The sequence below is a fragment of the Manis javanica genome, chromosome 5 (assembly GCF_040802235.1).
Source record: "Manis javanica isolate MJ-LG chromosome 5, MJ_LKY, whole genome shotgun sequence".
Lineage (NCBI taxonomy): Eukaryota > Metazoa > Chordata > Mammalia > Pholidota > Manidae > Manis > Manis javanica.
In genome coordinates this window covers 169,862,052-169,882,384 of record NC_133160.1, presented here as the reverse complement: position 1 = coordinate 169,882,384, position 20,333 = coordinate 169,862,052, and the positions used below count along the sequence as shown (strand labels likewise).

The 20,333-nt window shown below is 60.6% G+C and overlaps 2 protein-coding genes across 19 annotated transcripts in view; one reads left to right on the top strand and one right to left on the bottom strand.

The window, feature by feature from the left end:
* Positions 1–6,407: 6,407 nt before the first annotated feature.
* DGKQ (diacylglycerol kinase theta) lies at positions 6,408–18,816 on the top strand. 8 transcript variants are annotated; one of them, XM_073237907.1, is made up of 23 exons: positions 6,410–6,795; positions 9,281–9,360; positions 10,087–10,186; positions 10,570–10,655; positions 10,738–10,863; positions 11,105–11,258; positions 11,335–11,406; positions 11,590–11,690; positions 11,773–12,011; positions 12,100–12,190; positions 12,294–12,348; positions 12,434–12,495; positions 12,849–12,999; positions 13,452–13,490; positions 14,044–14,126; positions 15,313–15,464; positions 15,689–15,837; positions 15,943–16,118; positions 16,492–16,592; positions 16,775–16,921; positions 17,006–17,117; positions 17,194–17,346; positions 17,617–18,816. In XM_073237907.1, the coding sequence occupies exons 1-23, from the start codon at positions 6,531–6,533 to the stop codon at positions 17,716–17,718; spliced, it is 2,796 nt and encodes a 931-aa protein (XP_073094008.1). In that variant the 5' UTR covers positions 6,410–6,530; the 3' UTR covers positions 17,719–18,816. The 8 variants fall into 8 exon arrangements, with proteins under 8 accessions (XP_073094012.1, XP_073094008.1, XP_073094007.1 ...); XM_073237906.1 differs by having other exon boundaries at positions 14,017–14,126; XM_017660062.3 differs by having other exon boundaries at positions 14,011–14,126.
* Positions 18,705–20,333, bottom strand: part of TMEM175 (transmembrane protein 175) — a 38,959-nt gene continuing 37,330 nt past the window's right edge. For all 11 annotated transcript variants that reach the window (XM_036991508.2, XM_036991514.2, XM_036991525.2 and 8 more), the window contains one exon: positions 18,705–20,041. In XM_036991508.2, coding sequence (XP_036847403.2) covers positions 19,379–20,041 — 663 coding nt within the window. In that variant the 3' untranslated portion in view covers positions 18,705–19,378. The remainder of the gene's footprint in view (positions 20,042–20,333) is intronic.

Here is a 20,333-nt window from a genome sequence, read left to right as displayed (position 1 = left end):
ATAACAGTGTCCTTCAAGCAGAAGGAGAATGGTCCAGAGAGCCCAGGGCCGCAGGAACTGACAGAACGGGGCAGAGAGGGTGTGGTATCTGACGCATACATCTAGGGGATTGATGTGTACCAACAATGGCATAGAGTTGCGGTGGGGGGGGGGGTGTTAATGGAATGTGGACAGCTGCCCTGCCAGGCCTGGTGTCCTCAGCCCCAGCACCCGTGATGTGACCTAGCATGGTGAAGGGACTTTGCAGCTGTGATTAACTTAAGGAGCTTGAGGCCTGGAGATTATCCTGGATGATCCGCGGGGGACCTAATAGTCATCAGTGTCCTGGGGGCAGGGGATGCTTAATATGGATGAGACTGTGATGACCTCAGGAGATGACTCAGGTGTGGTGAGACACGCAGAGAAGTGACTGTCATGAAAGAGATTCACGTTTACAGAGCCTTAGAAACAAGGGGCAGGACACATCTCCTTCAAACATAGGCAAGGGCGTGTGTTCAGGTGAGCTATAGGTGAGTCGCCCAAGGGCCTTTAAATCAGGGAGTTCACGGCCTGGGGCAAGACAGAGGCTCGCTAGGGGTCCACACGCCGCCTGGAACTGAAGAGTCATTTCCCTCTCTGGCTGAGAGGAAGTGGTGGTGGGGGGTGTGCTGCAGCTGCCGTCCTGGGACAGCCCCTTCCCCCTTGGGCTTCTCTTTCCTTCCCTTAAACCAAGTCTGGCTGTATCCCTAGGCAAGTAGAAACTTTTTCCTTTTTTTTTTCCTGCCTGTCCCTGACTATATTGACAGTATTTGCTTATTTTCTTCATTCTTGATGCTTTTGCATTTGGGGTCTTGGTCCTACAGACACTGCCCTTCCCAGAGTGAGCCAGTTCCTAGAGATTCCTTGAAAGGGCCTCTGCTCACAAATGAACCCATGCAGAGCCCCCACTGACTCCTGCATCTTAGTCTCACCCAGCAAGCTGACATCCCGTCTGTCCCAAATCACCCAGGGCCAGGCACCGGACAGCTGGGGACCCCCTCATAGTGGGCAGTCATTATATAGCTAATCCTAATCTTACTCTGTTCACTTGTGCTCCATCACCTGTCCCTTCCTGCTAAAGCCCTAGTGAAGGCTCTGGGCCCCTTCTCTTTACTCTGGCTTCAGCCCATTGACCCAGCCTGGTGCTTCCCCGTGTGACCCCGTGGGGCCCGCGAAATGTAAGTAATAAGTTCTCTCAAAGGCAGTTGTCTCTGTTCCTATCACCTTCCCCTATCTCATTAAAACAAATCCTGGGTTCAGATTTTAGAATAAAGATGCCACCCTGCTAGCTTTGATGATGGAGGGGGGCCCGAGCACAGGAACATGGGAGAGGGCCACAGGAACTGGAGTTCAGCAGTCAGTCTCTGGAGGGAGTGTGGTCCTGCCCACACCTCCAGTGCACAGGAGGGCTTCTGTTGTCCTTGATCAGGGCTGTAAGGCCAGCAGAGTGGAGACAGCATGGCCTGGGAAGACAAAGGTATCTCTGGGACACTGCAGTTCCACACGATGGCATGGACTCATGGGCACTGTGGCCATACAGTCACGTGTTTGGTTTGCTAAACCGAGACACTGTGACCACAGCAGTTCCCACACTATCTCTTCCTGCACTTCCCCTCCTGCTGGGAGGCACTTTTGGGATCTGGCCAAAGGGAAGCTGAGTTGTAGAAACATCAGTTGGGGTTCAGAGAAGTATATTTATGTCATTCCCAGTCACTTTCCTGCATAGCAAAGCTAATGTAAGATATCCTGGTGCAGAAAATAGCTTCCAGGAACAGCCATGGCAAATATCCAAGAGGAGGGAATCACACGAACTTTTGGAAAAGAATGAAACATCCTGCTGACCTAACAGGAAATGCTGATGTTGGCAAGATTAACGTAGAATCCTCACAGCCAATGTGACAAGGACATGATGTAAAAAGGCCTGGTGAATCAGTAGGAGCATTTTAGATTAGTCACTGCACAACCCACCTTGAAGATGAAAGAAACTTGGCAGGGTTCTCTCCAAATTTGACAGCAGTTTTAACAATATATATAATATTACCAGGAATAGGTTGTCAAGTAGAAACTTGTAAAGTAACAGTCACATTTTTTTCAATCAGCTATGCTAGAAAGATGAAATTATCTTTCCCTTTTCTCCCTGGAAAGTGATATTGCAAAATTATTATAAGAAGAGACAAGAAAAACCGTAGATGAAGAAAGTATCATAGTGGAGTAGCAGGTGGTTATGAATAAAAATTGTGTATTTTCTGGATTTTGTGATGTTTGTGCTTTCAACCAATTTTTTTAAAGTTTCATTTGTTGTGATTTCTTCTCTTATTCTGAATAAATATGTATCTAATTTTATCACAATAATTTTGTATTTCTTTTCTTCAAGAGAAACTTCAATTTCAGGCCACCCTAAAGCTGGGCAGACTCAGCACCACCATCACTGGGTCACCACGTGGAGGCAGGCCTAGTGACACACAGCCCAGGCACCTCCCACCATGCTGCCAGCACAGGCCTGGCTGGCCGGGTGCGAGCAGGAGAGACAAACAGCTCTCCCACCACCAGAGCGTCTTCACCGCCATGGCAGCAGGTGCTTCAGCAGCCCACAAAGGCCCTCCCCAGAGAAGAAAGGGCTGATCAGGTGGACGAGGTGAGGACTAAGCAACCTGTTCACCAGGAGCCAGCACTGGCAGGGGAAGGCCTGCCCCGGGTGGGGGCATTGCCACAGAGAGTCCTTGATATTCACGGTCCTGTATTTGCGAATTCACCTGCTGGCTAACACGTATCTGTAACCCCACCCCCTGCACTCGCGGCATCTTCGTGCTCATGGGGGCACGTGCGCTGAGCGGTGAGGAATGTGAGTGGCTGCACGCACATCCCGGGCTAAGGGGACCGAGGTGACCCTCCCTCCTCTTCCAGCTCTCATTGCAAACAAGTGACTTTTCTGCCAAGCGCTCAGGATCACGTTTTCTGCATTTTTGCTTTTCCTTGGCAATGTTGCTGCTCAAAATGGCCCGAACCTGGTGATAAGGTTCTGTCTAGTGTTACTGGCGCAACAGGCAGCAATATGTCCTGCAGAGAACGTTGTGTCCGTGAGCTTCATTCAGGCTGAGGCCCAGCTGCTGCATGAATTCCATGTTTAGTGAACCAACAACAGACTAAATACACTGTCTTTAAGCAGAACCGACATGGAATAATGTTCTGTGTCGACACCTCGATGCAAACAGGCCCAGAGGCTCGCAGCAACCTGCCCGTCTCCCAGGCGCCCTGGTGCCACGCTGCTGATTCCGTGCTTCTGCGTTGACAGCGACTTCATGGCGGGTAACAACTGCGGACCCTGATTAGACTAGAATTGACAAAAGAGTCACCTCCAGAATATATAAAGAACTCCTACAAATCAATAAGAAAAAAGTGCTCAATAGAAACTGGTCCAGACCTTCAGGGCAGGGCCCCACAAGAAGAGCGGCAGGTGGTAGAGGAGTCTGTGACCAGGTGCAGACCCCCTCCCCACTGGAGGATGAAAGTCAAAACCACATTTACTTCTGTGCCTCTACCACAAAGGCTGGAATTGTGAAACTGTTAAGTGTCCAGGGTTGGCAGAAATGTGCAGGAGAGGGAACTCTCCTGCATTGCAGATGGAAGTATGCATTTTTATTTTTCTGTGGGTTTTTGGAAAATGTTTGGGATTATCTTTTAGAGGTGAACATTGCATGTGCCATGGCCCAGTGGTGTCACACATGTCAGTGGCCATGTGTACACATGCCACTGAAACACACGGACAAGAAGATCTATGGAAGCATTTTTCGTGGCAGCCAGTCTGGCCACAGCGTCCCAGCCCTGGGGAGCAGGAGGAATTAAACGGCAGCACCCAGGGCAGAGCAGCCATTCCTGTGGGTGTGCCAGTGCATCAGAAGGCCCGTCAGTGGGACTCAGGATGAAACAGCGGGTGAGTGCAGCCAGTCTGGAGGAGGGTGCCACTGGCCTGTCTCTGCCTTCCGCACCAGCTAGCACCAGTCTGTTAGGGCTCCCTAACAAAGCGCCACCACAAATCAGGTGGCTTAAACAACAGAGATTTGTTCTCTCACTAATTCATATGTTGAAACTCTAACCCACATGTGATGGTATTTGGAGGTGGGGCTTTGGGTGGGATTAGTGCCCTCCTGAAAAAAGATACCAGCGTTTATTCTCTCTCCAGCCACATGAGAACGTAGCAAGAAGGCGGCCTGTTCCCAAACCAGGAAGAGTGCTCTCTGGACCCTGACCTCGGGCTTGCAGGACTGTGAGAAACAAGGGTGGTCAGTTCAAGCTGCCCAGTCTGTGGTCTTCGCTTACAGCGGCCACAGCTGACCCAGGCAGCCCCGTAAAACCAAGTGATCAAGGCCATGGAGGGGCCTGCTTGGAAGAAGTTACCCATGGGAGCAACAGACACAGGAGCAGACAGAACTGCCATCTGGGCACTGAGGATGGCTCCAGGCGCTGTGTTCCAGGCAGAGAATTAGTTTTAAGCTTCGACTAGAGGCCTGCTAATTTTAGAAGTTATTGTAAGAAGTTCATGGAAGGATTTGGTGGAAGTATTATTTGCATTTTAGTTAATATGCTGGATCAGAGAGCACAGTTACAGTTTTGCAGGAATGGTCAGATATGGATTTTCCTTTTTAGGACATTTTCCCTGCCCTCTACCTTCTCTTGAATGGAGAAAGGTGCATCCTTAAATTCTGTTTCTTTATTAGTCAGCAGCAGTTGGATTACGGGGAGCGGGCTTTCTTAGAAACCTGTGCCTTCTTGCAGGCACTATATAGCTGGGTCACAGCTCTCCCCTGGCCAAGATGCAGGCTGGTCCTGAGGCCTGTCCCTGACCTGTGACCTGCAACCTGCTGAGGGCAGGTTCTGTGTGGGGGTGACCCGAAGCCAGAATACTGAGATGAGGAGGGATAGACCCAGCCATCTAGCTTGCTGCCATTTGGGGAAGGGGAGGAGGCCAGCAGTGAGCTAAATGTTCCAGGACAAAGGGCCTCAGCAGCAGCATGCTGACACCTCGGGGCACCCTCTGAGGAATCCCGTGGGAAAGGGTGCCTTTTGCTTTCCTTGACTGCCCTGCCCCCGAGTCTTTGCACTTTCTGTTTCCCCTGTTCAGATGTGTCTCTAGCTGCTGCAAGCCAGCTCCTCCTGGTTGCTCAGTCCTGGCTCCCTTCATCTACAGCCAGTCACCAACACTAAGTGGCATTCCTGGCTTGTTTGTTGATGTCTGCCTTCCAGTTCGTCATCTTTCTGCCCCCAGAACTCACTCCAGGAGGGCAGAGATGCCAGCTGAGCACCCTAGGTGTGCAGAGGGTGCACAGTGAACAGTCTCTGGACAAATGAAGGGCCCTCCTGGAACTGGGGTCAGAGTCTTCCCCACCTTCTCAGGGCCTGCTCATCTCTATCTTCAGACCTCTCTCTTTCCCCAGCTGTCCACTCCTGGAAGCCCCTCTGTACAAAAGGCAGTGCTTCCTTCCTGCTTTCCCCTCTGTGGCCACACCAGGAGGTCTATCTCCCATCTAGGCATTGCTGGCATATTGCCGTTTGTGGTCATTACACCCCCTCCACCCTGCTGCGGCCCACCTAGCAGGGATTGAGTTCAGGGGATTCACTGTCCTCCCTGGGAGTGCGGCAGGGTGCATCTTTCACAGCATGGAGGGTGGTTCAAGGAGGCCTGGTGGTTCAGCAGATGGGAACGCGAGGCCAGAACCAGGACCCAGAGGGCCTTCTAAGGGCGAGCTGATGGTAGGGCGCTCCTGAAGAGGCATCCGCGAACAGGTGGGGCAGCAAAGTCCTGGTCGGCTGCAGGCCCTGGCCATCGGGTACTTCGGTGCCCATCTGTAGCGAGGACAAGTGCTGGGGTTCGGGGGTGCTCGGGGCAGAGCAGGGTCTACGCGTCCGAAGACCACGCACGGCGCTCCTGGCCCTAGAGCCACCGCCATCGCCCTCCTCCTGAGACGCCTAGACTGAGGCTCCACGGGCAGGACCTGGCCCCTCGCCAGAGCCTCGTGCCGACCCCCAGCCCCTTTCCGGCTCCTCTGACTCGAGACTGGGGCTGCCTATCCTACCCCGGGAGCTCTGGACAGTGCGGCGTGCTCGCTGGGTCTTCCGGGGCCACCAAGAACCACCGGCCGTTCAGGGCGCCGCGTGGGAGGTGTCACGCACGCGCGGTCCTGGCGCCGCAGGTGTAAATGTCCATAGTCTCGGCTCCAGGAGCAGGTGGTCCGCCCGAGGTCGGGGTATCCGTGCCTTTGCCATCCAGGCCGCCCAGCGGCCGCGCGCTTAGCAGGACGACCAGGTCTCCAGCCTCGGCCCCGCCCCGCACAAGGCTCCACCCACCAGCCCCGCCCCCAAATGAGACCCCGCTCCCGCCCTAGCGCGCCTGCGCAGTGGCGGCGGGCGCAGTAGGAAGCCCGGCGCGGACCTCCGGGCGGAGGTGGCGGGCGCTCTCACTCGCAGCGCGCAACCGGCTCTCGCCCCCCGCCAGGGCTCCGGCCGCCCGGGCCGGGATGGCGGCGGCGGCGGCCGAGCCCGGCGCCCGCGCCTGGCTTGGCAACGCCTCGCTGCGCCCGGGCAGCCCGGCCTCCAGCCCCAAGCTGGGCGGCGGAGGCCGCGCGCGGCTGGGGCCGGGGTCGGGGTTGGAGCGGGCGGGCGCCAGGCCCCCGGGTCCCGCCACTTCGGGCCACAGCTTCCGGAAGGTGACGCTCACCAAGCCCACCTTCTGCCACCTTTGCTCCGACTTCATCTGGGGTCTGGCTGGCTTCCTGTGCGACGGTGAGCGCCCGCGACCCCATCGCAGACCCTAGCCGCTGGCTTGAAATGGGCCCCCTCACCCTGACGTGGGCACCCCAGCAGTGGCCTCCCCAGGACAGAGCTGCTTGCCCCAAGAGACTGGTGTGTGCCGGGCCCAGACCCTCCCCGCAGCGGTGATAAGGACTGGCTCTTCCAGGGGCCTGGGGGCGACAGGTGGCCCCAGCGCGTCCCCCAGGACCGTGGGTCTCGGGAAATAACTGTTCCCTGGGCCTCCTCATCTGGGTTGGGACCCAGTGCGGGAAGAGCGTGGGGGCGAGTGCAGATTTGTGCGTGAAGCCAACCTACCCTGGGCAGTCAGGGCCCCTTCCCTGGTCTCCTGGCTCCTGGCAGCTGGGGCAGCATGCAGTTAGGCAGGGCTGGCCTGGGCCTCTGGTTCTTGTGCTCTGGCGCTGGCCCATTCTCGCCCTGAGTGCAAGCCACTGCCCAGACTTAGGTCCCCGGGAAGCCGGTCAGGGCCTGCCATTCCAGTGTTGCATGCCTGGACAGGGCTGCCTCCCAGCTGCCAAGCCGGCCTGGCTGGGCAAGAAGGCCCTCCTCCCGTGGCTCCTGGGCGGCAGGCAGGCGCAAGCTTCTGGGGTCTGATCTCTTCCAGTCCTGCTCCATTCCTCAGGCTTTTGGGGGGGTCCTGGAGCCACAGCTGCCCGGGGACATGGAGGGCGGCTGGTGACGAGCCTTTGCTTTGGCCTGTTCAGGGAGATAGGCCTTTGACTCTGGGGACTGAGGGACCACTCAGGCTGGGGTCTGCGGAGGAGGCTAGGCCCCTCACACAGGATGCCTTCTGCCAGGGGAAATGGCAGGGTTGTCTGACTCCCCAGGGCTGCACAAGGTGGCCTGGCCAGCTGGCATGGGGGTGGTTACCCCTGATTTCACTGTCAGCTCAGAAGCACCGCGCTACTGTGCTGCCCGCCCAGGAATGCCTGGAGGCTCACCTGATGTGGGAGATGTACTTGTGCAGGCTGTCAGTTCCAGGTCCGAGGTTAGACTGCAGGACCCTGCACAGGTGGAGGATGGTGAAGGCAGGGCCCCAGGTCTGAGGGACTCAAAAACCTGCTGCCTCGACCCATGGGAAGCTGCTTATGGACAGAGGGGGGCTTGGGGTATGACAGGAGCCTTCACCGGGTGGGCAGCTGTGTGGACGTTCCCCTCGCCTCTGTGGAGAACATGCTGGTGGTCTGGGCAAGTAGAGGGACCTGACAAGGGTGTGGGAGGGAGAGCCCCCTCCCCTGCCAGGGAGTGCCAGGATGTGGGGTGTGGGGTGGTTAGGCGCTCTCCATGAGCCCTGCCCACCACTGCACCCTCCACAGCAGAGCTGGTCTGAGTGCCCTGGAGGGGCGCTGGTGGGGAGTGCTCACCCCCTCAGTGGCTGCCATTGACCCAGCTGATTTCTGGTTTTCTCAGAAGCAAAACCTAAAGGCTGCTCTTGCCAGCCACCTTTTAGGAGCAGGTGTGGGGCTGCAATGGATGGGGTGGGCTGCCTCGAGGCCCCTGTAAGCAGTTTTTGCCCAAGGCTGTGTAGGAGAGTGTATCTTCCTGCCAGCTTGCTTCCCAGCCCCCAGCAGCCTGTCCATCCTGTCCCACCCAAGTGGGGCCCAACGCAGGCCCCCTCCTCCTCACTGGGACTACTGCCTGCTGCATGTGCCCCCGAGGCCTCCCCTGACTCCTGTCCATCCTTGGGTCTGTCTCCCAGCTGAGCCTTAGTCTCTCCTGGCCTCCCTCCTGGGTGCCTTGCTCTGCCTCCCCAGGATAGTGGGGTGCCCCCTTGTGGCCCCCATGAGCCTCGTGGGCACAGCGTCTGTCTGCTCCTCCTCCAGGGGGCCTCTGGGCAGGGGTGGGGGCAGCCTGCCTCGGGGGTCCTGGCCCATCACAGGCTGGCTCACGCTATGGGGGAGGGGTGATCAGGGACGTATGCAGTTGTGGGGCTGAGGGAAGGATGTCCTTGGCAAAGCCCTTCTTGGGGTGTGCCAGGTGCCTGGCCGCCCCTCAGAGAGCCAATTGCAGAGACTGGCAGGAGAGCTCAGCCTCTGTGCAAGGGACTCCAGGACACACCATCATACAGAGACACCCAGGCCCTTGCTACTGGCTTTGGGCTCCCTGGGGAAGTGTGGGTGAGGGGGGTGGCAGCAGAGAATGGGGTATGCATGGTGCTTCTGGGGGAGGCTGCCCCAGTGCCCTCCCTCTGCCCCATAAGAATAGGGACTGTGGGACTCACTCTTCCCAGTGGGGTGGGGTTGGGGGCGGCAATGACTCACGCCATACAGGAACTGTCCCCTGTCAGCTCTGGCAGCTTGCCCACTGTGTTAGGTGCTCTGCCTGCCACAGAACGCTGGTTCCCCCCTGGACCCTTGGAGGTCCTGCTGGCCAAGGCCTCCCTTCTGCATACTAAGGCTCAGGGTCTCTTGATTCTTGAGCAGGACAGAGGCAAACTTGTGTGGCTCTCATTCCACAGTCTGCAACTTCATGTCCCACGAGAAATGCCTGAAGCATGTGAAGGCCCCCTGTGCGAGCTTGGCACCCAGCCTGGTCCACGTGCGTATGGAGTGTGGGTTCCTGCAGCCACTGGGAGTGGTAGTGGGTGGGGACTCTGGCTCCTGTGGCAGGTCCTGGGCTAGGAGGCAGTACGGCAGGTTGGATGGGGCGGGCAGTGGAACCAGCACTTCGGGGCTGGGTGGGAGTGTTCCTTTGTGCTGGTCTGGGTCCCTGAGCTGCATTGCCTATGAGCCCCTCCAGGGCAGCAGGTGGGCCTCACTTCCTGCTGGTTCTGACCCCATCTCCGGGGTCCCTGGCACCAAGCACTGCCTCTCCTGCCTGTCAGTGGGCCTCCCCTCAACTGTTTCATCCAGGTGGCCCCAAATGCATCACGGGGGAGCAGGCCTGTCGGAGTGGGCAGTGAAGCTGGGTCAGGCCCAAGCAGAATCAGTAGGGTCCTGAGCTGCAGAGGGAGCAGGGGTGTCCCCACAGAAGGGGGCTGCCCGATCATGGCTGGGGCCAGCCCAGTGTCAGTCATGTATGGGAATGGGGACGGGGGCATGCTGGCAGTCCTCAGCAGGACCTCTCAGGGCATAGAGGGGTCCAGAAGGCTTCCAGAGCAGTGTGTAAATTGTGCTCAGGAGCATTTGGGGGGACTGTAGGGCTCAGGCATGTGGTGTGGGTGGTGATGTGGAGGAAGGGCTGCTGAACCTGGATGGATGTCTGGTTGGGGTGAGGGTGCGGGGCAGGTGAGCTCAGGCTGAGGGGGCACTCTGCTCCCTCCAGGTCCCTGTGGCCCACTGCTTTGGCTCCCGGGGGCTGTACAGGCGCAAGTTCTGTGCTGTGTGCCGCAAGAGTCTGGAGGCACCTGCACTCCGCTGTGAAGGTACTCCCCTCAAGTCAGCCTGGCTCCCCTCTGCCTTGAGCCACCATCACAGGGCCGTGGACTCTGCCTCCCAGGGTGACCCAGCACTCCCTGAGGCCAGGAGGCTGTCCTGGGGGCAAGGTGGTGCCCAGGGGCCCTGATCGGTACTTGTCGATTCTAGAGCTGCCCGCGCACGGAGGCAGGTGCAGGGGTTGCAGGGTGAGCTGCCTGTTGAGGTGAGCCTGTTAGGGAGAGATGACAAGCTGGTTTCCGCCCTGCGGAGAGGTGTGGGGGGCTTTCCCTGCCCTGCACCTTAGGCACAAGAAGGTGAAGGAAAGCATGGCCGGCAAGAAGGGGGCGGGGGCCTGGAGAGCGGCGAGAGCTCCCAATTATCTGTCCCACAGTGTGTGAGCTGCACGTTCACCCCGACTGCGTGCCCTTCGCCTGCAGCGACTGCCGCCAGTGCCACCGGGACGGGCACCGGGACCACGTAAGTGCACAGGGCCCGGACGCCGGAACGGGGGGGGGGCGGGTCCGAGGTCCCGCCGGGTAGCTGACGACCCCCTCCGCAGGGTGCGCACCACCACCATTGGCGGGAGGGCAACTTGCCCTCCGGCGCGCGCTGCGAGGTCTGCCGGAAGGCGTGCGGCTCCTCCGACGTGCTGGCCGGCGTGCGCTGCGAGTGGTGCGGTGTCCAGGTGGGCGGGAGCAGCGCCGGTGGTCTTGGTGCGGGCGGGGCGCCATTCCATCTGAGCCTGTCTGCTTCACGCCCATTCTGGGCGGGGGTGCCTATGGTCTGGAAGAGAGTGGGCGATCCCTGTGGTCGGGGGGTGGTGCTGGCCGCCCGTGTGCCCCGTCGAGGCAGGTGAGGTGGCCTGCGGGTTAGAGGGTTAGGCCCTCCTGCCCGAAGGCTCCAGGCTCAAGTACATGTACCCCCAGGCTCACTCGGTCTGCTCCGCGGCGCTTGCCTCCGAGTGCGCTTTCGGGCGCCTGCGCACAATGGTCCTGCCCCCCGCATGCGTGCGCCTGCTGTCCCGCAACTTCAGCAAGATGCACTGTTTCCGCATCCCCGAGAGCGCGGCCCCGGAGCCAGGTGAGCGGGGCGGCGGCTGGGGGGCGCTGGGTGGGGGCCGAGCGCCGAGTGCAAGGCCCCTGTGCACACCCCGCAGGCGAGGGCGACGATGGCCCCGACGCGAGCGCCCCCGCGGGCCCGGGCAGAGAGGCGCTGGGGCCAGAATCCGGTGAGTGCCCCTTAGCTGGCTGCCTCCGCCGGGCCCCCGCCCCGCCTCCGTCCTGCCCCATTTCATCCACACCCCATCCTGCGCCTGGGCCCCCATTCCTTCCCCCAGCCTTCCCTGGCCCCATGTCCCAACCTGGCCCTTGACCCCTGCGCCCCCTTTCACGCCCATTCCCCTGTGGCCCAGGTAAGCAGACCCTGAAGATCTTTGACGGCAATGACTCCTTGCAGCGAAACCACTTCCGTGTTGTCACCGTTCCCCGCCCGGCCAGGAGTGAGGAGGTGCTGGTAAGAGGCAGCCCTGCGGGCCGTCCTGCCGCGGGCACTGGGCATGGCCTTTCTCAGCCACATCTGTCCCCCGTCCTGGCAGGAGGCAGCGCTGCGGGCCTACTATATCATGGAGGATCCCTGCAACTTCGAGCTGCAGGTGCCCCCCGCATCAGGACAGGCTGGTGGTACTGGAGCCCAGGGAAAGGCCTGGAGTGGCGGGACTGCGGAGGAGGAGGGCGGCCGAGGTGCCGGGTCCTGTGAGGCCATGCCCGAGGCCTGGATTATCCGCGCTGTGTCCCACACCCAAGAGGTCCTGAAGATATATCCTGCCTGGCTCAAGTGAGACCCAGGCCCGAGGCACAGGCTCTGCCACGGGAGTCAGGGTGGGGGGACCGTGTGGCCTGAGTCCTGAGCTTGTCCCCTGCAGGGTGGGTGTGGCCCATGTGTCTGTCCGTGTGACCCCGCAGAGCACTGCCCGCACCGTGGTGCTGGAAGTCCTCCCGATGCTCGGACGCCAGGTGTGTGCTAGGCCCGGTCCTGGTGTGGCAGCCCCGTGTGGGTGTCCTGGGGAGGTCGGGGCATGTTGGTCCAGGCCTGATGCTCCGAACTCCGCCCCCACAGGCTGAGGGCCCCGAGAGCTTCCAGCTGGTGGAGGTACTCATGGGCAGTAGGCAAGGTAGGTGGGCGGCCTGCAGCCGATGCCCGACTGGTGTGCCCCTGGGCACCCTGGGGTCTCAGCGCCACGCCTCTTACCCCTGCAGTACAGCGGATGGTGCTGGAGGACAAGGAGCCCTTGCTCGACCGGCTTCGTGACATCCGACAGGTTGGTGGGTGTGGACTGTGCCCCTGAGGAGCTGTTGGCCTCTGGCCGTAGCCTCTGCCTCACAGAGAGGGAGTCTGCCCCTGAGATGCCACATCCACCCTGGTGGGCAGGGTCTCCCTTCTTGGGTCCGGTGGGTCCCTGCTTCCTGACAAGTTCCCTGTGCTTGGAAAATGGGGTCCTGAGTTTCCCCAGGAGAGTGGAGGGCTTTTCCATGGGAGGAAGCCACTGACTCTCCTCCTCTGCCCTGCAGTTCAGTTGGAGCCCCTCAAGGGCCCCTTTCTGGATGAGGGGGAGGGACCGGACACAGGGGTGCTATCCCCAGTGCTCCGCTCAGTCCCCCCCACCCCCCACAGACATCCCTATGGCAGATGAGCCAGACGCGGTTCTACGTGGCTGAGAGCAGGGTCGTGGCCCCACGCATCTCCCTGTTTGTTGCTGGCCTGCCTCCCGGCCTGTCCTCCCAGGAGTACAGCAGCCTACTGGACGAGGCTGTGGCCACCAAAGGTGTGGCCAGCTGGGCTGGTGTGGGGTTCCTGGCCACTGGGGACAGGGCAGGGGTTCTGAGGCCATGGAGGCTCCTGTGCTGAGGCTGGCCACCCCTCCCCATCTGAACCTTTATCAGGCCAGTTTCCCCTGCAGTGGGTCTGTCCTTACCTCCAAAGATTGTAACAGCTCCTTTGAGGGGCTTTTGAGCCTCCAGAGATCCAGGCTCTGCCTTCTGTACCCCGAACCCTGGTGGTTGGGGAGTGGGTACTTTCTGGGGGAGCTACCCCTGTCAGGTGGTGTGAACCTCCCCTGAGCAAAGTGTCAGGGGGCTGCCAGGGGTTAGGCCATGCTGAGTGAGTGTGGACAGCCATGGGGGCAGGGGCCTGGAGGGTGTCCCCTGCTTGAGGAGGTCAGGACCTGGGCCTCTGTGTTGCATCCGTGCTTGCTCCAATTGCAGCCTGTCTTTGCAGCTGGCCTGGTGTCCATGAGCCACGTCTACTCCTTGCAAGGTGAGTCACCCCATGGGATGTGGTCAGGTTTGGTCAAAGGTCATTTCCTGGAGTTCGATGGAAGAGCCCTGCTCTTCTGGCTTCCATGTTAAATGTTACCCTCTGTGTGTGAGAAACGTGTTCAGCTTTTCTGCTCTGCACTGTGATATTTTTGCTAGAACACAACAGATATGGAGAACATTTTCTCCAAAACCCATCTGCATGTGGGTTCACATCTTTTGCTGTGGAAAACTTCAAGTCTGCCCCGTGTGGGACAGTAGTACCATGAGCCCCACGCCCCCATTGGGGTCCTCAGCCGTCATCAACGTTCTCTGTTCCTGTGGGCACACCCCCATGGGCTCGGAACTCAGCAGGCAGGGATGAGGGTCCTCACAGTCACCCACCATATCCTGTCTCTGAGCCCAGCTGGTCTTGAAGCCTCCCCCGGGGGCAGGGGCCCGGCACCGAGTGGACACCCTTGGGTGGGGTGAACTAAAGCTGGCAGTGGCCAGAGTGGCCAGTCACGGCCTGCCTGCCCCAGGTGCAGTGGTGCTGGACGTGGCCTGCTTTGCAGAGGCCGAGCGGCTCTACATGCTGGTCAGAGACACGGCTGTGCACGGTCAGCCGCTGACTGCCCTGGTGCTCCCTGATGTGCTGGTGAGTGTGTGCTGTGGTGGCTCCTGGGGACATGCGGCTTTTACAGCTAGTTTGTCTAATAATTGGGGTGGGTGGAGCGAAGTCCGCAGCTGCCATATGTGACCTGATTTGCATCGAGGGAGGGGCCTGAGGCTGGAGGGTGAGAGGCCTTCATGTAGGCTGACGAGCAGAGGGCCCTGGGATACAGCCCCCGTCCTGCAGGGGCCACCTCCTAAGGGCTGTGTGTGTGTGGGTGTCCCCCCAGGCCCTGCCTTCTCTGGGGTCACTGGGCCGACCCCTAACCTCTGTCCAGGTGAAGCAGAATTAGAGCAAAATGAGTTCAGGGTCTGTGATGGGTGTGCAACACCCTGGGCCCCAGCTGCCCGCCCCCTTACCACCCTGAGCCTGGGAGGAGAGAGCAGGCCCGTCCTGTCCTGATGGGGACGCAGCCCCTGCAGGCTAGGGTCCTCATCAGCTGGGTGCCGGCACAGCCGAGCAGGTGTGAACATGCTCTCCTGGCAGCCACCTGCCCTGGGTGAGCAGGTAAGCGTGACGCAGGCAGCTCTGCCTTGACCCCAGCTGCGTCCTCAGCCTCAAGTCATGGCCAGCCTGTGTGCCACCCCACCCTGCGTGTCCGGACCCGGCCTGTTTCTTCTCACCCAGCAGTCCCATCGTGGGGACCCCAGGCCACTGCAGGGGCCCCAGTCCCTGTCCAGTGTCTCCTGGGCAGTGTTCTGAGGATCATACGTGAGGGGAGGCGGGGGTCTGCCCAGTGAAGTGGGCTTCTCCTGACAGCTGTGGGGACAGGGCCCTGGGGGCAGAGGTCCTCAGAGGGTGTGTGACAGGTAGCTCTGAGGGGGTGGTGGGGCTCCCCGTGGACTTCCCTCCTGGGCTTTTGGGCCATGGGATCAGGCAGCCGGCATGGACTGGGGACACACATCCCAGCAGGGCTGGTGTGGCTGGTGTGCTCAGAGCTCCAAGCTGGCCGGCAGCCTGTGGGTGCCCCCTCTGCCATAGGGGCTGCCCTGAACGGTCGATGGTGAGGTGAGCAGGTGTGGCCCCCTGGCCCTGTGTGCGCTTTCCTTGACAGGGGGCCAGCCTGGCTCAGGTTGGGGGAAGTCATTGGCAGTGAGGTGGGGGAGACACCTGGCCCTGCCCCTGAGGGGTGGTCTTGGGAGCCCACCCTAAGCCAGCTCCTGCCTGCCAGCCCAAGAAGCTGCCCCCAGACTGCTGCCCCCTCCTCGTGTTTGTGAACCCCAAGAGCGGAGGCCTCAAGGGCCGTGAGCTGCTCTGCAGTTTTCGGAAGCTGCTGAACCCTCACCAGGTCTTTGAGCTGACCAACGGGGGCCCTCTCCCTGGGTGAGTCTGGTGGGCCCCATGTGCGCTCACAGCCTGGCAGGCCCCAGGAGGGGTGCTGCTCACATCCTTTGACAGGCTGGCAGGGCAGGGAGGGGGTGGGGTCAGCCCTGAAGGGCTGTGCTGGACAGGGAATGAGCTGAAGGCCATGCTGCCTCCGGGTCTCCCCTCCCTGCCCTGCTAGCTGTGCCTGTGCTGGTGGGGCACTTTCATCCCCCTTTCGCCAGGTTCCACGTGTTCTCCCAGGTGCCCTGCTTCCGGGTGCTGGTGTGCGGTGGGGATGGCACTGTGGGCTGGGTGCTCACCGCCCTGGAGGAGATGCGGCACCGTCTGGCCTGCCCGGAGCCTTCTGTGGCCATCCTGCCCCTGGGCACAGGTGGGGTCAGCTGGCGAGTCGAGTCAGGCCAGGGCTGAGTTTCGGTCAAGGGCTGAAGGGTGGTGGGTGGGTGTGGAGAGTCAGTCTGTCTGGCCTGTGTCCCAGGCAATGACCTTGGCCGGGTCCTCCGCTGGGGGGCGGGCTACAGTGGCGAGGACCCCTTCTCTGTGCTGCTGTCGGTGGACGAGGCTGACACTGTGCTCATGGATCGCTGGACCATCCTGCTGGACGCCCACCAGGCCAGCGGTGCAGATGGTGTAGCCAATGTGGAGCCCCCCAAGGTACAGCGTGCCAGTGAGGGTGTGGCACTGGATGTGAGATTCTTTATTACATCTGTCCAGGGACTTGTCCTTGCCCAGCCAGACCCTGGCTCAGGAGCCAGTCCCATGCCCTTTACAGACAAGGAAGCTGAGGCCCGGAGCAGTGACTTGTTGGGTGACACGCCCAGGGTTGGCTGGCTCAGCGCCTTGCCTGCACCACATGCCACACACTGCATGCCCCGGATGTGGGAGGTTACTGAGCAGGGCAGCCATGGGATCGCAGCGGCTCTGACAAAGTGGTGGACTTGGGCTCAGGCTGAGGAGGCTGGGCTAGCTTGAGGGGGGTAGGGAGCAGCTGGCAGCAGGGGTCCACGTGAGGATGTCTTATTCCCAGGTTGTGCAGATGAGTAACTACTGTGGGATCGGCATCGATGCAGAGTTAAGCCTGGACTTCCACCAGGCGCGGGAGGAAGAACCTCGCAAGTTCACGAGCAGGTGCCACAGGAGCACGGACGGGAGCTTAGGACTGCGCTGGGCAGAGCAGGAGCTGCTGCTTGGTGATGACCTGCTTCCTGGGCCTTCATCAGCAGGAGCTGGTGGCTAGAGGCTAGAACCCAAGGGCTGCTTTAGGGGGCTAGGGCCCCATCTGCTGACAGCAGGTGTATCCCTTTCTATAGGTTCCACAACAAGGGTGTGTACGTGCGGGTGGGGCTGCAGAAAATCAGCCACTCACGTGGCCTGCACAGGGAGATTCGGTTGCAGGTGGAGCAGCAGGAGGTGGAGCTGCCCAGCATCGAGGGCCTCATCTTCATCAACATCCCCAGGTGCCGGTGGGCAGAGCTCCCGGGGGCTGTGGGCTCTGGGCCCTGATCCAGCCTCTTAACCTGTACACCCATCCCCCGGGGCAGCTGGGGCTCGGGGGCCGACCTGTGGGGCTCCGACAGTGACTCGAGGTTCGAGAAGCCACGCATGGATGATGGGCTGCTGGAGGTGGTGGGGGTGACGGGCGTCATGCACATGGTGAGTGCGGGCAACCTGGGGTGGCCCCAGGGTGGGGCTGCAGCACACTGAGCCCCGCCGGCATCTCCTCCGCCAGGGTCAGGTCCAGGGTGGGCTACGCTCTGGCATCCGCATCGCCCAGGGCTCCTACTTCCGTGTCACCCTTCACAAGGCCACACCTGTGCAGGTGGATGGTGAGCCCTGGGTCCAGGCACCTGGGCACATGATCATCTCGGCGGCAGGCCCAAAGGTACGCCAGGGTGGGGTGGGTTGGGCTGGGCGCAGGTTCTTCCCTAACTGGGCAGCCATGGGGCCTCACCAGGTAGCCCTTCTCAAGCTCCTGCTTCTTGATGGGAGATGAGCCCCCATGGGGCCTCAGAGGGGAGGGTGTGGCTGCTGGAGCCCCTGCCCCACAAGCTGGGGTGACAGCAGTCCATTTCCTCTGTAAACTTGATTGAGAGAGGGACTGGCGCGTGCTGGGGTGTCACCCGGCCTTCTGACCTCACCTGCCCTGGTACAGGTCCACATGCTCAGGAAGGCCAAGCCGAAGCCCAGGAAGGCCGGGACTCCAAAGGATGCCCGAGCAGATGGAGGGCCTGCCCCCGAGGGGGACCCGAACTAGAGAGGCTCTGGGGCAGTCTGCCCCCGTCCTACAGCAGTGGCTGGCCGCTGGATGGACTCGCCTGCAGCCCTGACCTCAGGCTGTTTCTCCCTCCACATCCCTGGGCTACACCAAAACTGCTTTGGGTGGGGGGCAGGTGTTTCCCTCTTGCCTCCACACTACTGACAGGCTGAGCACAGGGCTCTGGGTGGCCAACCCTTTTGCCTTCTGGAGCCCAGGCCACTGTCCTTGGGGGCAGGCGTTCTCCCTGTGTATCCCCCCTGCCACCTCTGAGCCCCCAAGCGGGGTGACACTGAGCCTTGGGCAGGCCCCCTGAACACTCCTTCAGGGTCCTGGGTGTGCCCAGCAGACAGGGCACCTGCTGCCAGGTCCTCCGGCCCCACTTCACCACTGAGGGCTGGGTGGGGCACACACTGACTTGGGAGTAGGTGCCTTCTCCCCTGGCCTGGTCCCTGCAGACAGGCAGCACTTTGGGGAGGAGGGCCCTGAGGAGGCCAGGTGGGCGTGGCCAACTTCCTGAAAATGGAGAGTGGTGCTCAGGCGGGGGCGGGCTCAGCCGGGAGGGACTGGGACATCCGTGCACGGCTAGGCCCAGGAAGTCTAGGGGAAGTTGAGGGAGGTGAAGTGAGAAGTTGGCTCCTGTAATCATGTCCTGTCAACAGCGTGCCTGTCCGCAGGTCTGTTCAGCGGAGAGGTCTTCTGTGGTGTCTCTGCGTCTCCGTGGGGGCACTGATGGCCGCACCGTCCACTGAGCCTGGGGGCACACAGCCCGAGTCACGTCGGACTACAGGAGCCTGACCAAAAATTAATCTGCCCAGGCAGTCCCCTGAGCTCCAAGGGGCCCATGGCTCACACCTCCGCAGCTGTCCCAGCACGCTGCCACTGGCACCCCTGGCCCTAGCTCTGCCCTGAGATGCGACCTCCACCTCAGACATGGCCCTGCCAAGACCTGTGCCCCCCAAGCTTCGGCCAAAACCAAACACACATTTGTATGGGGACAACTGTTTATGGCAAAACATCCTTGTCATCCCTCCAGCGCACAGATGTCCATCCCCCTGTTCCTGTGCCCGGTGGCGTGATTAGATTTTATTTCGTTGGTTTCGGTCTGTGGGAGTTGTCTGTAAATGTTATGGTGTGACCCTGCCCTGTGTGAGTCTGTGTCAGTGCCCTTCTGTGGAGCCCACCGCCACCTGGCCGTGACGTGTGTTGGACAGATACTGAGGCACCTGGGTTCTGCTGCCTCTGCGCCTACTGACTGGCAGGAGGCAAGGCCTGGCAGTTCAGCCAGAGGGCTTTGCGTGTGGAGGGGACTGGGCTCAGGCAGTTCAGCCCATCAGGGGAGTGGCTGGGCTCCCTGTGGGAGTCTTAGAGCAACATGCGTGTCCCTGCCCCCCACAGGCCTAGGCTGTGGGTTTTCAGGGGGCCAGCTGTCCCTGGAACCACTGACTGGAGTCCCAATGGGGCTCACCTTAGCTGGATGGAGACAGCATGGGCCAGCAAGGAGCTGGGCATGTAAAAAATGCCAAGTGAAGCTCCTGTCAAACTCCTTTTGACAAGAGTGAGAAACCTCTGAAGCTGAATGTGAAGTCACCTGATGGAAATAACAGCCTGAACCCGGGCACTTGGCTGGCAGCCGAACCTCAGGCCAGGCAGGTAGGCCTCATTCTAGCAGGAAGCAGGGAGGAGTGGGGACTGTGCGCCATGGTTGCTGCCGTCCGTGGGCAGGGCAAGGGCCCACAGAGCCTGCAGGAGCGCCAGGGCCAGGCGCACGAGCAGGCGCAGCAGCAGGAAGCCAAAGGGCACGGCGATCTGCATGAGGTGGAAGATGGCTGTGCTGAACCTGCTTAGGAAGCAGGTGGAGACGAAGGCCAGCAGGCTGGCGCATGGGTACAGCGCAAGTTTGGCAAACATGAACGCGTGCTCCTGGCCTCCGAATCGCACCGAGGGCTGCAGTGTCTCCCCCTCGTGCAGCAGGGCTGTAGTCCAGATGGCAAACTGGAAGATGCTGGCGAAGAAGATGATGGCGCAGCTGATGCGCACGCTTTCGAGCTCGTCTCGGGGCTGCTGGGCGAAGGCTGAGGTCTGCTGGTACGCCAGCGGGAGGCCACCCACGAAGGCCAGCGAGAGCGTGTTCAGCAGCCCCATGGACTGTGTGGCCTTGCGGATGTGTAGGAAGAGTGAGTGGTGGGCAAACCAGAGCAGGCCCACTGTGGCGAAGGAGCCAAAGTAGGCCAGGAAGTGTGGCCCGTACGTACTCAGCGCTGCCACCAGGCTGCCGTGGAACTTCTCCCTCACGTCCTTGGAGTCTGGGACGTTGTCCTCGCTGAGGATCATAAACAGCGGCATTTTAAGGCGCCTCGCCTAGGACATTTACCAGCCTGAGCCCTGATGATGGCTGCCTGGCACACCTGAACTTCAGATGGTTGACGTGGATTCTGCACACTGTTTTCATTTGACTATTTGTATACACAGAGCACTAAACAATTATGTGTCACTCATCTGAAGTTCAGATTCAACTGCATCCTGTATTTTCTTTGCTAACTGGCAGGCCTGCCTGCCAGGCCCCAGTGCTGGTGAGCAGACTGTTCCTGAACCCACAGCCCCTCTGGCCTCCC

Coding starts and splice junctions, on each gene's coding strand:
- DGKQ (XM_017660062.3), top strand. CDS start 6,531: ATGGCGGCGGCGGCGGCCGAGCCCGGCGCCCGCGCCTGGCTTGGCAAC. Junction 9,361..10,086: donor TGGCACCCAGCCTGGTCCAC/GTGCGTATGGAG, acceptor TGCTCCCTCCAG/GTCCCTGTGGCCCACTGCTT. Junction 11,691..11,772: donor CCAGGAGTGAGGAGGTGCTG/GTAAGAGGCAGC, acceptor CCGTCCTGGCAG/GAGGCAGCGCTGCGGGCCTA.